Source organism: Bos grunniens, chromosome 22 (genome assembly GCF_055505025.1).
Source record: "Bos grunniens cultivar Pamir isolate PY7600 chromosome 22, Bosgru_T2T1.0, whole genome shotgun sequence".
Classification (NCBI taxonomy): domain Eukaryota; kingdom Metazoa; phylum Chordata; class Mammalia; order Artiodactyla; family Bovidae; genus Bos; species Bos grunniens.
The window spans coordinates 22212852-22225991 of NC_141186.1; the positions used below are offsets into that span (position 1 = coordinate 22212852).

At 42.2% G+C, this 13140-nt stretch overlaps 1 protein-coding gene across 5 annotated transcripts in view; it reads left to right on the forward strand.

Moving 5' to 3' along the window:
- SUMF1 (sulfatase modifying factor 1) overlaps positions 1-13140 on the forward strand; it is a 93804-nt gene that overhangs the window by 25230 nt on the left and 55434 nt on the right. For 3 of the 5 annotated variants that reach the window (XM_086366631.1, XM_086366632.1, XM_086366633.1), the window contains one exon: positions 12715-12797. In XM_086366631.1, coding sequence (XP_086222757.1) covers positions 12715-12797 — 83 coding nt within the window. Of the gene's footprint in view, positions 1-1537; positions 1662-12714; positions 12798-13140 lie in introns of those variants that run through there. The other 2 variants (XM_086366634.1, XM_086366636.1) reach the window with 2 other exon arrangements.

Here is a 13140-nt window from a genome sequence, read left to right on the forward strand (position 1 = left end):
TTATTTCACTTAGCATAACGTGTTCAAGCTTCATTCATGTTGTACCATGTATCAGAATTTCAATCCTGGATAAATAACAAAGGCCTCCTGTATAGCACAGGGAACTATATTCAGTATTCTGGGATAAACCATAATGGAAAAGAGTATTTTTTAAAAATTATTTATATGTACAACTGAATCACTTTGTTGTACAGCAGAAATTAATACAACATTGTAATCAATGAAAAAAGAATTCTATTCCCTTTTTAAAACTGAATAATATTCCACTGTTTCCGTATACCACATTTTGTTTATTTTATATGTCAGTCGACATTTGGTTTGTTTTCAGCTTTTGGCTATTACGAATAACGCTACCATGAATGTTGGTGTACAAGTGTCTGACTTTGTCAGTGCTTTCAGTTCTTTTGGGTGTATATAGTGACATTTATTTAGATTCGTGCCTCCTTGGTTGTCTGCCATCCATCAGTGGGGTCTGTTTTTTGACTTATAGAAGAAATGAGCTTAGCTCCCTCTGTTTGAAGATTTCCTTTCTGGATTTATATGTAGCCTGTTTGTTTAGCAAGCCATCGGAAATGTGCTGCTGTCTCCTAGGTACTGTACTCTTCCTGGGAATACTAAGATGGAAGATACCTTCCCTGTCTTTTAACTGCTCAAAGTCTAAGGAATGCAGTAACATCGAATTCAAACCAATATTGGGTGATTTTTTTTCTGAATTATGACTTTTTAGTATGAAATATATTAGAGAAACAAGAATGAAAACACATATATCATCTGTTTAAAATTTATCAAAAAGAGTAAGAGTATATGAAGTCCATCCCATCCTGAAGTGGAAGTACCTCAGCAGTGCTGTGATGAAGAGAAGTGGTGAGGAGTGGGGAGAGATGCCTGCAAAGTTGAATTTGTTAGGTTGATCAGGGAATGCCTGTGTGAGGAAAAGGCATTTTAGGGAAGGCTTTCAGGTGAGGAAGAACTTGTCTTGGGATCAACTAGGACAGAGCTCTGGTGGAGTGCCTACCATGTCCTGCTGCTTTGACAATCCATATTCAGCTTTGCATGGTCAGGTTTCAGCTAAACTTACTCTGGGCAGTCCATTTGAAATGCCCGGCTGTTGTCCAACATTGCAGATTGAGATGCTTCCATTTATTTGTTCTTACGGCTTCTTATGCCTTCGTTTCACATTATTTATCTCACTCATCATTATTTGTGTAGGTATTTGTTGAATGCCCTTTTCTTTACCCGAACCGTCCTGCGATGGCAGGTAAAGCTGTTTCCGAATTATTCACCATCCCCCGAGCATAATACCTGTCACTTAATAAGGACTTAATAAATATTTGCCAAAAAAGGAAAGAATGCCATTTGAGTATCCTCTACAAGAGCATTCATTTTTGAGAGCTGTGGGGCTCAGACCTGGTATGACCTGTCTCATGTTGGAAAGGCAGGTTTTTCTTGGCAGGAGAATGCTGATTTGATCAATAGGGTGAAGGTGAGTTCACAGAAACTGAGTTTTTCAGGAAGTGCGATCCAGGGTTGGCTGATTGGATAAGAAGAGAACATGGTCAGACAACTGTGTTCTATGTCTGGTTTTGAAAAGGCTGGTTGTCTGCCTGTCCTGGGAGTCAGTGTGTGGTGTAGACTCAGGAAGCAATTGATAACCCTGGAAGGTGAGAATCCAATAGAGTAGGATAACAGGGCACAGTATTTTATTCCAACCAGTTCTAAAACAAGGCCCCTGATCAGAATGAGTGTTAGTGAGGCATGGTGGGCTCCCAAAGGCTCAGATTTCAAATCTGTTTAAGAGGTTCTTAAGTGTCTTTTCAAGTCATGGGTCTTTTGAGGTCTGACTTGGATTAGGAAATAAAGATGATTCTCTCATCTCCTACCTCCCAGGTGTTGGCATTTGTGCTGTAAACCTCTGCAGTGAGACAAAGACTGTCAGGTAGGGAGTTCTGCCCAGGGGATATGCAGCTTTAGGAAAAACTTACGCAAAAAAAGAGGATTTAGAATGGATGAAACTTTCAGAATCATTTGGTGAAAAACTTTCCTCTTCTAGATGAGGCAACCATGGCCCAGGAGGGGAAATAGCTTGTCTCAGTTCTTGGAAATGTTTAAGGGGGGCACCTAGGAGTACCTGTGTGTGTGTGTGTGTGTGTGTGTGTGTGCACGCACGCTCTTAGTCACTCAGTTGTGTCTGACTCTTCGCGACTCCCCAGACTTAGCCCACCAGGCTCCTCTGTCCATGGAATTTTGCAGGCAAGAATACTGGAGTGGGTTGCCATTTCCTGTTCCTGGGGATCTTCCTGACCCAGGGATTGAACCCACATCTCCTGTGTCTCCTGCATTGGCAGGTGGGTCCTTTACCACTAGCGCTACCTGAGGACCAGCCTAGAACCTTTCCTGTCAGGGACCCTTTTGAAAAACCCCTAAGATGAGGGCTGATTCTCCCTCTCTATAAAAGTATGTCCTGTTGAAACACTGAATTTTTAATCGATATTTATCCAGAAGAGGGTCACCTGTGGTGGGGAGGGGTTTGGAAACCATGGAAGCCTCAGGAACAGATGAACTTATTTGTTAAATAAATGTTTATCCCATATATACTGTGTACCAGGCAGTGTTCCAAGTACTGTGGATATAAATCCTCACTCTCCTGGGAGTTATAGCTCCAGGGAAAAACACACTCTACACAAGTGAACTTTTAACTGACTTATGCTAATGGCCTGTGAATAAAATAAAACAGAGTAATGGGGGAGAGAGTGGTTGCGTATTATACGATTAGGCTCCTTGGGCTCTTTTATGTGTGGGGTGTGGGATGGCCTCTCTAAGGAAGTGACACCTGAGCTGAAACCTGCCTGGTGAGTAGAATCCAGCATGACCAGTACTGAGGGAGTCATGAACGGGGGAACTGGGATAGGAGCTAGGCTTAGGTTGGAGAAATAGCAGCAGTGGATGACCTAGACTTTGTGAGCCTCAGAGAAGTTTGGGTTTCTTCTTTAGTGCAGCTGGAAGCCACTGGATCTAGTTAACATTTTTTTTTTAATTTATTTTATTTTGGCCATGCTGGGTGTTTGTTGCAGCACATGGGCTTTCTGTAGTTGCCCTGCGGCATGTAGGATCTTTGTTCCCCGATCAGGGGTCAAACCTGTGTCCCCTGCAGTGGAAGGTGGATTATTAACCACCAGACCACTGAGGAAGTCCCCTCTAGTTAATATTTTAAAGAGAGCACTTTGGCTTCTGTGTGTGTTTTGTCGTGTGCCAGGTGTGACATGATGTGGCTGTGGAGCAGGCTGGCAGGAGGAGAGATGCTGAGAAGGGTCTGGTGTTGGATATCTGAGAGCAGAGGGGGCAAAGTAGAACTCCTGGGTACTGGCCTGAGCAACTAGGGAGGCTGTGATTCCCTTCACTTGAGACGGTAGAGCCTGGGGAAGGGTGAATACGTGATTGAACCTAGAGAAGACTAAGAGGTGAAAGAATTATGATTATTCTACACATGTCTGCAAGGTGATCCAAAGGGAATTTAACTTGTTCCACGTGATCCTTGGAGCTTGATCAGTGCCAGCAGACGAAAGGGCTCTGGGAGGCATTTCTCTTGCACTGTTGATGAAGAGCTCTGTTTGTTAGAATGATCTGAGCTTGAGTGTGTACCTGCAGGGAGGTGATGTCTGTCCCCTAAATTGTTGAAGCTAAGATGGGGGATCATCTACGAGTAGAGTGACCATTATAATTTATGGTCCACATTGGGATATTTTTGAGAATAAAATGGGTTGCTCTAAGTACGCCAGAATAACAAGTGTACGTCTGGACTGTCCTGGTTAAACCAGGGCCGTGTTCATCCTGTCTTTCATATTCATCCTAGGGATACTGTAGAGGGGATGTCTTTGGTTGGGTATGGGTTGAAAGCAGGTGTCCTCTGGGCTTCTTTCCAAGTCTAAGATTCTGAATATCTTTGGTGTATTTTATTTCACAGAAAAAGTTGATGTTTGTCTTTTTTGGATTAAGTGAAGTACTCTTAAAATACAGGGAGATCAAGTGAAGTGGACATGTAATAAGAGCAGCTTCTCCTGTGGAACATCCTTCTCACACCCATCCTACCTCACTTGCTCCTCCTTCTCCCCTCCTGTGGGACACATTTGCAGGGTGACACCCCCTGACTTCAGTCGGGTGCCCATCCTTGGGCTCCCATAGCTCATCAAGCCCCTCTTGGCCACAGTACTTAATACAGCCTTGAATTAATCTGCTTATTTGTCTGTCTTCACCCCTAGATTGTGGACGTGGCTTCTCACCCCTCAGGCCTCTCACAGGGCTGCACAGGGCAGGCACTCATCAAATGTTTGATGAATGTATAAATGAGTGAATGAATGAATAACATTGTAAATGAGTTTTTGAGCTCTCTTGTACCAACACTTATACATGCTTGTCTTCTGAATGCTTATGCTAAATCCACACTGTAGTAAGCTTGTTAGATACGTTCTCTTCAGTTCAGTTCAGTCGCTCAGTCGTGTCTGACTCTTTGCAACCCCATGAATCGCAGCACGCCAGGCCTCCCTGTCCATCACCAACTCCCGGAGTTCACCCAGACACACTTCCGTCAAGTCAGTGATGCCATCCACCCATCTCATCCTCTGGTGTCCCCTTCTCCTCCTGCCCCCAATCCCTCCCAGCATCAGAGTCTTTTCCGATGAGTCAACTCTTCACATGAGGTGGCCAAAGTACTGGAGTTTCAGCTTTAGCATCATTCCTTCCAAAGAAATCCCAGGGCTGATCTCCTTCAGAATGGACTGGTTGGATCTCCTTGCAGTCCAAGGGACTCTCAAGAGTCTTCTCCAACACCACACAGTTCAAAAGCATCAATTCTTTGGCACTCAACCTTCTTCACAGTCCAACTGTCACATCCATACATGACCACAGGAAAAACCATAGCCTTGACTAGACAGACCTTTGTTGGCAAAGTAATGTCTCTGCTTTTGAATATGCTATCTAGATTGGTCATAACTTTCCTTCCAAGGAATAAGTGTCTTTTAATTTCATGGCTGCAGTCACCATCTGCAGTGATTTTGGAGCCCAGAAAAATAAAGTCTGACACTGTTTCCCCATCTATTTCCCATGAAGTGATGGGACTGGATGCCATGATCTTCGTTTTCTGAATGTTGAGCTTTAAGCCAACTTTTTCACTCTCCACTTTCACTTTCATCAAGAGGCTTTTGAGTTCCTCTTCACTTTCTGCCATAAGGGTGGTGTCATCTGCATATCTGAGGTTATTGATATTTCTCCCGGCAATCTTGATTCCACCTTGTGCTTCTTCCAGTCCAGCGTTTCTCATGATGTACTCTGCATATAAGTTAAATAAGCAGGGTGACAATATACAGCCTTGATGTACTCCTTTTCCTATTTGGAACCAGTCTGTTGTTCTCTTACTAGGCTAATTTTGCTGATTGAGAAAACCAAACTCAGAGAGGTTTAGTAACTTGCCCACTGTCACAGAGCTAGTAAGTAGTCAATAGTCAGGATTGGAACCTACCAAGCCCTTGGCTCAAAGACCATCTCCCGTTACTCAGAACTTAACCATGACTGTTAATGTAAGCAGTTCAAAGATTTTGAGGAGTTCTGCAATTAAAAAAACTAGTTTAACTTGATTACCTGAGTGCTTTCCTGGCTAGATGGACTGCTTTGATTGTGGAACTTCCTTCCACCCGCCCCATACCGCCCTGCCCCCTCCTCCCCTCCATAGCTATTAACGTCTTGTGGAAGACTCTGGAAACAGCTTTTGGAAAAGCCTGGGTAGTAGAACAGACTTATAAATTGAATATCTGTGGCTGTGGGTTCCTTCCCTAGCCCTACCACTACCTGCCACATTTCAGGGCTCATTTTTCCATCCTTAAAATGAGGGAATTTAAACAGTTGGCCTCCCTATCCTCTCACCTTTAAAACCTGGCAGCATTGTAAGCCTGCTTGTGTTAAGCAGGCAGCCAGGCTGGGAGAGCTTCTTAGGTGCCTTTTCTATTTTCTGTCTTCTGTTTGACCTTTTTTCTCAGAAGCCTCAGAACTTGTAAGCCACGAAAACAAAGTACAGAACCAATCAAATGTCATTCAGATGTTCTGTAATTTCCCTGTTTTAGACATTGAGAAAGGCTCGTAGGTAAGCCAGTAGCAATTTAAGGAGCTTAAATGAAGCCTTTTTGTAAAGAGTTGTAATAAAAGCTTCTTTGCCTAAAGAAATAAAAGACTTACTTAAAAAAATAAAAAATTATTTCTCTTGTTTTCAGAATTTTTTTTTTAGAAAGCCTCAGATCCCAGACCTAGAGAGCATTATACTAAGTTAAATAAGTCAGACATAGAAAGACAAATACTGTATGTTATCACTTATATGTAGAATCTAAAAAATGAAACAAACAGATACATATAACAAAACAGAAACAAACTCACCTATGTAGAAAACGATCTAGTGATCCTGGGAAGACAAAAGGGAGGAGAGGCGAGATAGGGGTAGGAGATTAAAAGATACAAACTCCTGGAAACTAAATAGATAAGGAACAAGGATATGTCATATAGCACAGTGAAATATAGCCATTGTTCTGTAGTAATCTTAAGTGGAGTATATATTATACACCTGAAATGAATACAATATTGTAAATAAACTATACTTCAATAAACATTTTTTAATAAAAAGCCCCAAATCTACTTTCCCCGTATTTCTGCAGGTCTCAATGGAGAATGAGTCAACTACCTCACTTTTAAAGGGTTCTTGGATGCTAACGATCCTTTTTGCATTTTTTATACATTGTCTTTAACAAGTGACACTCTAGGATTTCTGCTCCTCTCTTAAGGACATGTAATAAATGTTTAGAGTGTACAAACTGGTATTTCAGGAAGGCAGTGAATTCTATAATGAGGAATTTCATTAAGAACTGGAGCAAAAATGTTGAACATTTTCAGATTGGCCTTAAGTTTCATAAATGTTTGTACTCTATGAAAAAGCATGCATTTTTCTCTCTCACATATTCTATTAAGTAGTCAAGGTACCTGATTTAGGATTTAATTTGAAATAAGCTGTCAGACCTGACTACCTATTTTCATGATGAATTTGTTTTTACTCTTTATTCAAGCCCACTTCTCAATTTTCTACATTTGTATTGTAGAAAATACAAATTGTATTGGGTGCTGAAGAAGAGATTTTACTCATTGTGTGCTTCCTATTCCACTTGATTCCTTCAGTTGTATTTGATTCTCACCCAGTTTTATTTATACTTCATGAATTTGAACAGATCTGCGATTTCTTATTGTTCGCTGGTGCCAGTTGAAAAATTCTCCCAGGCTGTTTTTATAGGGGTAACTGTCATGTTTATACTGCGTTTCAAAAAACATCCATCTTTTTAATTTGCTTGTCTAAATGTATTGAATTTTTAAGAGAACAGTTGTAAAGTTGTGAACTTGACATTTTTACACTTGAATGTGCATATTAACACAGTGCTTTGTCTTTTTCCTGTGCCGACTTTATTCTGGGCTATGTGTGTATAAGAAGCATAATTTACCACTTCTGGCAAAAATAAAGGCACCTTCGCTGTCTTCCTCCTTTTCTTTTCTTTAAACTGTTACTACACGTCTGGCTATGTCCCTAGGGAGAGGTGGGAAACGATGTCTTTGCCCTCTGAAGTCCATGTCTCAAGGGGACGTCAGTACTCACACGGATCCTATTTACATTGTAATTGGTTGCTGGCTGTCTGGTACAGCTGTTTCAACTTAAACCCAAGACAGTTGCTATGGAGATGGTTTGACTAGAAATAGGTCAAGTAAAGTCCTTTTCTCCCTGGATGTAAGGGAGTGCTGTAACTCAACTAGAAGTGTCTTAGTTGAACAGAAAATACGTAGATGGGCAACCACATCCACCGCCCCCTACAGTTTCTCTTTTTAGGATGAAGCTTATCACAGGTGCCAAACCACTCATGTTGTTGCTGTGACTCTGGAATGAATGCATATGAAGACTCTTTCTGTTAAAAGGAATCATAGATGTTATAATTTGCAGTGTAACCTTGTTTAACTGGCTTATGTATGACTCTCAAAAGTTGCTTATTTCATAAATTACTAAACATAGTAGAAGAGCATTCATTTTGAAGATATGACCAGGAGTTCAAGAACAAGTCTTAAAATGTGGAGTTAACAGTGATATTTGAGAGAAGTTATCTGGTGACATCAGATGGGATTTGTTGTATGTTTGTCTAGAAAAGATGGCTTTCCCAGTACAACTTGGCTAAGAAGAATGATGTTCTGCCTGTAAGCTAAGTCCTCTGTGTGGGTGACTCTGATTGCTTATCTTTCCTTCTTCATATGTCTGGTGCGGAAGTGGTTCCTGACTCTGTGTCTGACCATTGTGATGTAGAGTTACAGTCTTTCTCATAGGCGCGGGTGTCCTACGGTCCTCTCATAGGCCCCCAAGCTTTGTCTCGTTTGGGGCTTCATGAATGTGGAGACAATTTTTTTATTTGTTTTATCTCTTTTTAAAATTTATTTGTTTTTTAATTGGAGGATAATTGCTTTACAATATTTTGTTGGTTTCTGTCATATATCAACATGAGTCAGCCATACATACATACGGCCCCTCCCTCTTGAAACTCCCTCCCACCTCCCACTCCACCCCCCCCTCTAGGTTGTCTCAGAGCACCAGGTTTGAGCTCCCTGAGTCGTACAGCAAATTCCCACCGGCTGTCTGTTTTACATATGGTAATGTATATGTTTCCATGCCACTCTCTCTACTCGTCCCACTCTCTCTTTCCCCCTACTGTGTCTACAGTCTGTTCTCTATGTCTGTGTCCCTACTGCTGCCCTGTAAATAGGTTCATAAGTACCATCCTTTTAGGTTCCATATATATGTGTTAATATACGATGTTTGTTTTTCCCTTTCTGACTTACTTCACTCTGTATAACAGGCTCTAGGTTCAGCCACCTCATTAGAAGTGACTCAAAATATGTTTTATGGCTGAGTCGTAATTTGGTTCTCACAGTTGAGTGGGGAGTAGGATGCTATTGGCATCTAGTGGGGAGAGGTCTGGGATACTGCAGGGCTTCCTACAGTGTACGGAACAGCCCCCTCCATCAAGGAATTGTGTGGCCCAATAAATCAGTAGTGCTGAGATGGTCTGTATTGGATGGGTTATTAAGAAATGTAAAAGCTTTCAGGAAAGAACGATAGTAAGAGAACTGGAAAGCAGATATGTAAAATGAGAAAGTGTGTGTATATGATGGGAAAGAAATTGAGTAGGAACTATAGCACTGATGTGTGTACCTGGACTCACCAATCTGAGTTTTACAGATATTTTTGGAAGAAGATAAAGTGAGTAGTTAACCATGTACGATAAATATTAATATGTACAATAAATAATTGAGAAACTCTCAATATACCAAAAGTCTTAAGTCATACTCTCAGGATTCTGGGAGTTGAAGATTTCCTTTAGGAATGAGGTTCCTAAAAAGGGAACCTGGCAGATGGTAGGTGCTCAATAAATATGTGTGACCAGAGTGAGTTGAGGGGAAGCAGAGAGGAAAAGAGAATGGACTCAGAGGCCACAGGGGCAGCTGCCCCAGGTCTTCCCTACACAAGCCAACTCTGTGGAATTTTCCCATTGAAGAAGGTTGGGAACCTTGGAGGACTTCTGCCATTAAGGCTTGTGTTTGGTTGTCTTTACTAACGCTGTGCATGTGTGGACCCTGGGATCCAGCCATTCCACTCCACAGCGTGCACTCAGCAGGAATGCTTCTGCATATTTCCTGAGTCATGAGCTACCAAGAATGTTCACAGAAGTAGCACCATTCACAGTAGCTCAAACTGGAAATTGCCCAAATGCCCATCGCAGTAGAAGAGATAAGTAAATCCATTTAAAAAGTTGCTAATGATGGAATATTTCAAAACATAATAGGGTATAAGAAAAATAGGCATTCTAGTTTCCACCACCCAGATTTAACAAAAGCTAGCATTTGCCATATCTGCCTTTTAAAAATTCTTTTTTTTTTTTTTAAATTTGAGAAATAGAACCTTCTGGTGACCTTAGTGTTGGGAATGGGTTAGAATTGGGTGAGTAATCTGAAAATCTTGAAATGTTAAGAGTGGGATGACCTGGGCTTTCTCTGCACATCTTCCCTTGACGCGGAATGAATTACCTGTCGCTGGCACTTAAACGGGCTTCCCTGGTGGCAAATATCAAGCAGTGTAGTGAGCGAGAACACCACCCCCCCACCGCCCGCCCTGATTAAAGATTCCACAGTGCCACAGAAGAAAGAGGAAGAAGCCCTGCCTTTCACCTCTCCTGCTCTCTGAAAGAGAAAACACTCTGCAGTAGTGTCCTCAAAGGACATAATGCCTCTTTCATTGAGATATAAAAGAATTTGGCTTTTCCCATCAAATTGTGATTGGAATACCGTGAATGTTTTGATTGTGCTGATGTGAGAAAAAGAACAAGAACAGAGTTTGGTGTTCTTGGTGATTGCTGTAATTGTTAGCCGGGAACACATCCCCCATCTCTTCCACTCAGCCCGGCTCGTCAGGACGCAGAGGACTGAGAGCAGCATTGTCTTGGGGATAACTTGAGTCCGTTCCGGTTTACAGCAGAAGAATCATTTGCAAACTTCTGTTCTTTACTTAGTATTAGCATCACTGATGATGGTAATTTTTTTTTGGTAACTCTCTCCTTGATTGTCATGAGGTCCATGGTTGACTGCTTCCCTTTACTGAGTGCTTGCTAAGTGCTCGGCATAGTCTTAAGCCCTGGATGTATGTTTGGTTTCCTTGTAATAATCTCTGAATAGGCATTGTTACTGCCTTCATCTTACAGTTGAGAAAACAGATGTAGGGACCTCAGTAGGGAGGTTGCCAAGGGTTACCCTCTGCATGGCAGAGTCGTAATTCAAATCTCATTTTGACTGACTCCAAAATCAAGTTTTTAACCAATCTCTAAACAATCCCAGGTGGCGCAATGGTAAAGAATCTGCCTGCCTGTGCAGGAGATGCAAGAGATGTGGGTTTGATCCCTGGGTCGGGAGGAGGAAATAGCAACCCACTCCAGTATTCTTGCCTGGAAAATTCCATGGACAGAGGAGCCTGGCGGGCTATAGTCCATGGGATTGCAAAGAGTCAGACACAACAGAGAAAGCACAAATGAATGAAAAGGAACAAAACAAGGGCCACTTGATATTGGTATATGGGTTGACAGAGCTGTAAAGTAGCAGTTAAGGTCCTGGAAACAGGATGTGGGCTGAGCACTTCCCAATCCTTTTAGATTCACCCTGCTCTGAGTCTGAGGTGGGCAACTGGGAGGCTGCTCTCATTTCACAGATGAGGACTTTGGGGCCAGACAAGCAATGAATTTGCCCAGAGCCACACACCTCATGTTGGGTTGGATATTAACCACGGTCTTTTGTGAACACACTGCAGCTCTGTATTCGGTGCTTCAGCTTGGTCTCCCACCACCTTGGTTGACCTTCAGCCTGGCACCAAGTTGTAAGATTAATGCTGTTTCCTCATCTTTTACATCAGAGTGGTACCAGTTGTCCCAGTTGTTAGAGCTTATAGAGGATTAGCTAGCAGTGTCTTTTTCAGATTCTTGAAAGATACATCATTTAGATACATATTTATTTAATCACTGTGGGGCTTTATGATGCGAGATAATACCTTTTTAAAAAAACTTTTTATGTTGTATTGGGGTATAGCTGATTAACAATGTTGTAGTAGTTTAAAGTGAACAGTGAACGGACTCAACCTTACATATAAATGTATGCATTCTCCCCCAAAGCCCCCTCCCATCTAACCTGCCACATAACACTGTGCCTTTTTGTTTGTTTGTTTTGGGTGCATGTGTGGCTTTCTGGATCTTAGTTCCCCAACTCAGGATTGAACCTGGAGCACAGCAGTGAAATGAGTCCTCACTACTGGACCACCAGGGAATTCAAGAGATAATGCCTTTTTTTTGTTGTTAGATTTCAGTTCAGTTCAGTTCATTCGCTCAGTCATGTCCGACTCTTTGCGACCCCATGAATCGCAGCACGCCAGACCTCCCTGTCCATCACCATCTCCCGGAGTTCACTCAAACTCACGTCCATCGAATCGGTGATGCCATCCAGCCTCTGTCGTCCCCTTTTCCTCCTGCCCCCAATCCCTCCCAGCATCAGTGTCTTTTCCAATGAGTCAACTCTTCGCATGAGGTGGCCAAAGAACTGGAGTTTCAGCTTTAGCATCATTCCCTCCAAAGAACACCCAGGGCTGATCTCCTTCAGAATGGACTGGTTGGATCTCCTTGCAGTCCAAGGGACCCTCAAGAGCCTTCTCCAACACCATAGTTCAAAAGCATCAATTCTTCGGCACTCAGCTTTCTTCACAGTCCAACTCTCACATCCATACATGACCACTGGAAAAACCACAGACCTTCATTGGCAAAGTAATGTCTCTGCTTTTCAATGTGCTCTCTAGGTTGGTCATAACTTTCCTTCCAAGGAGTAAGTGTCTTTTAATTTCATGGCTGCAGTCACTATCTGCAGTGATTTTGGAGCCCAAAAAGATAAAGTCTGACACTGTTGTTAGATTTAATTACATATAAATATTTTTGATATTCTGGAAAAATGATTTGGTAATTCCATGGAAGTTGAAGACCTTAAGTGAGATTGTTTTTTTTTTTTCCTGCATTGACCGAGTCAGTGTTTTTTTAGAGCTAACCTCAGCTTATCCTGTGTTTCTCTGAGGTTGCAGCTGCTCCGTGGTGGTTACCTGTGAAAGGTGCTAACTGGAGACACCCAGAAGGGCCCGACTCTACTGTCCTACACAGGTGAGACTGGTGGGTCTTAGACTAGATGATACTTTCATTTCAAAATCAGTTCCTATGATGTTGAAGAGAAACTCAATGTCCATTGTCTATAAAAAAGTATGATGAACTCTAATCGGTTGGAAGATGTGGACCATTTTTAAAGTCTTTATTGAATTTGTTACAGTATTGCTTCTGTTTTATATTGTGGTCTTTTGGCTGCCAGGCATGTGGATCTTAGCTCCCTGACCAGGGATTGAACCCACACCTCCTATATTGGAAGGACCACTGGACCACCAGGGAAGTCTCTGGAAGGCTCATAATAAGTGGCCTCTTGCCATCCTCATTTGGCCTTTTAGAGGGTTCC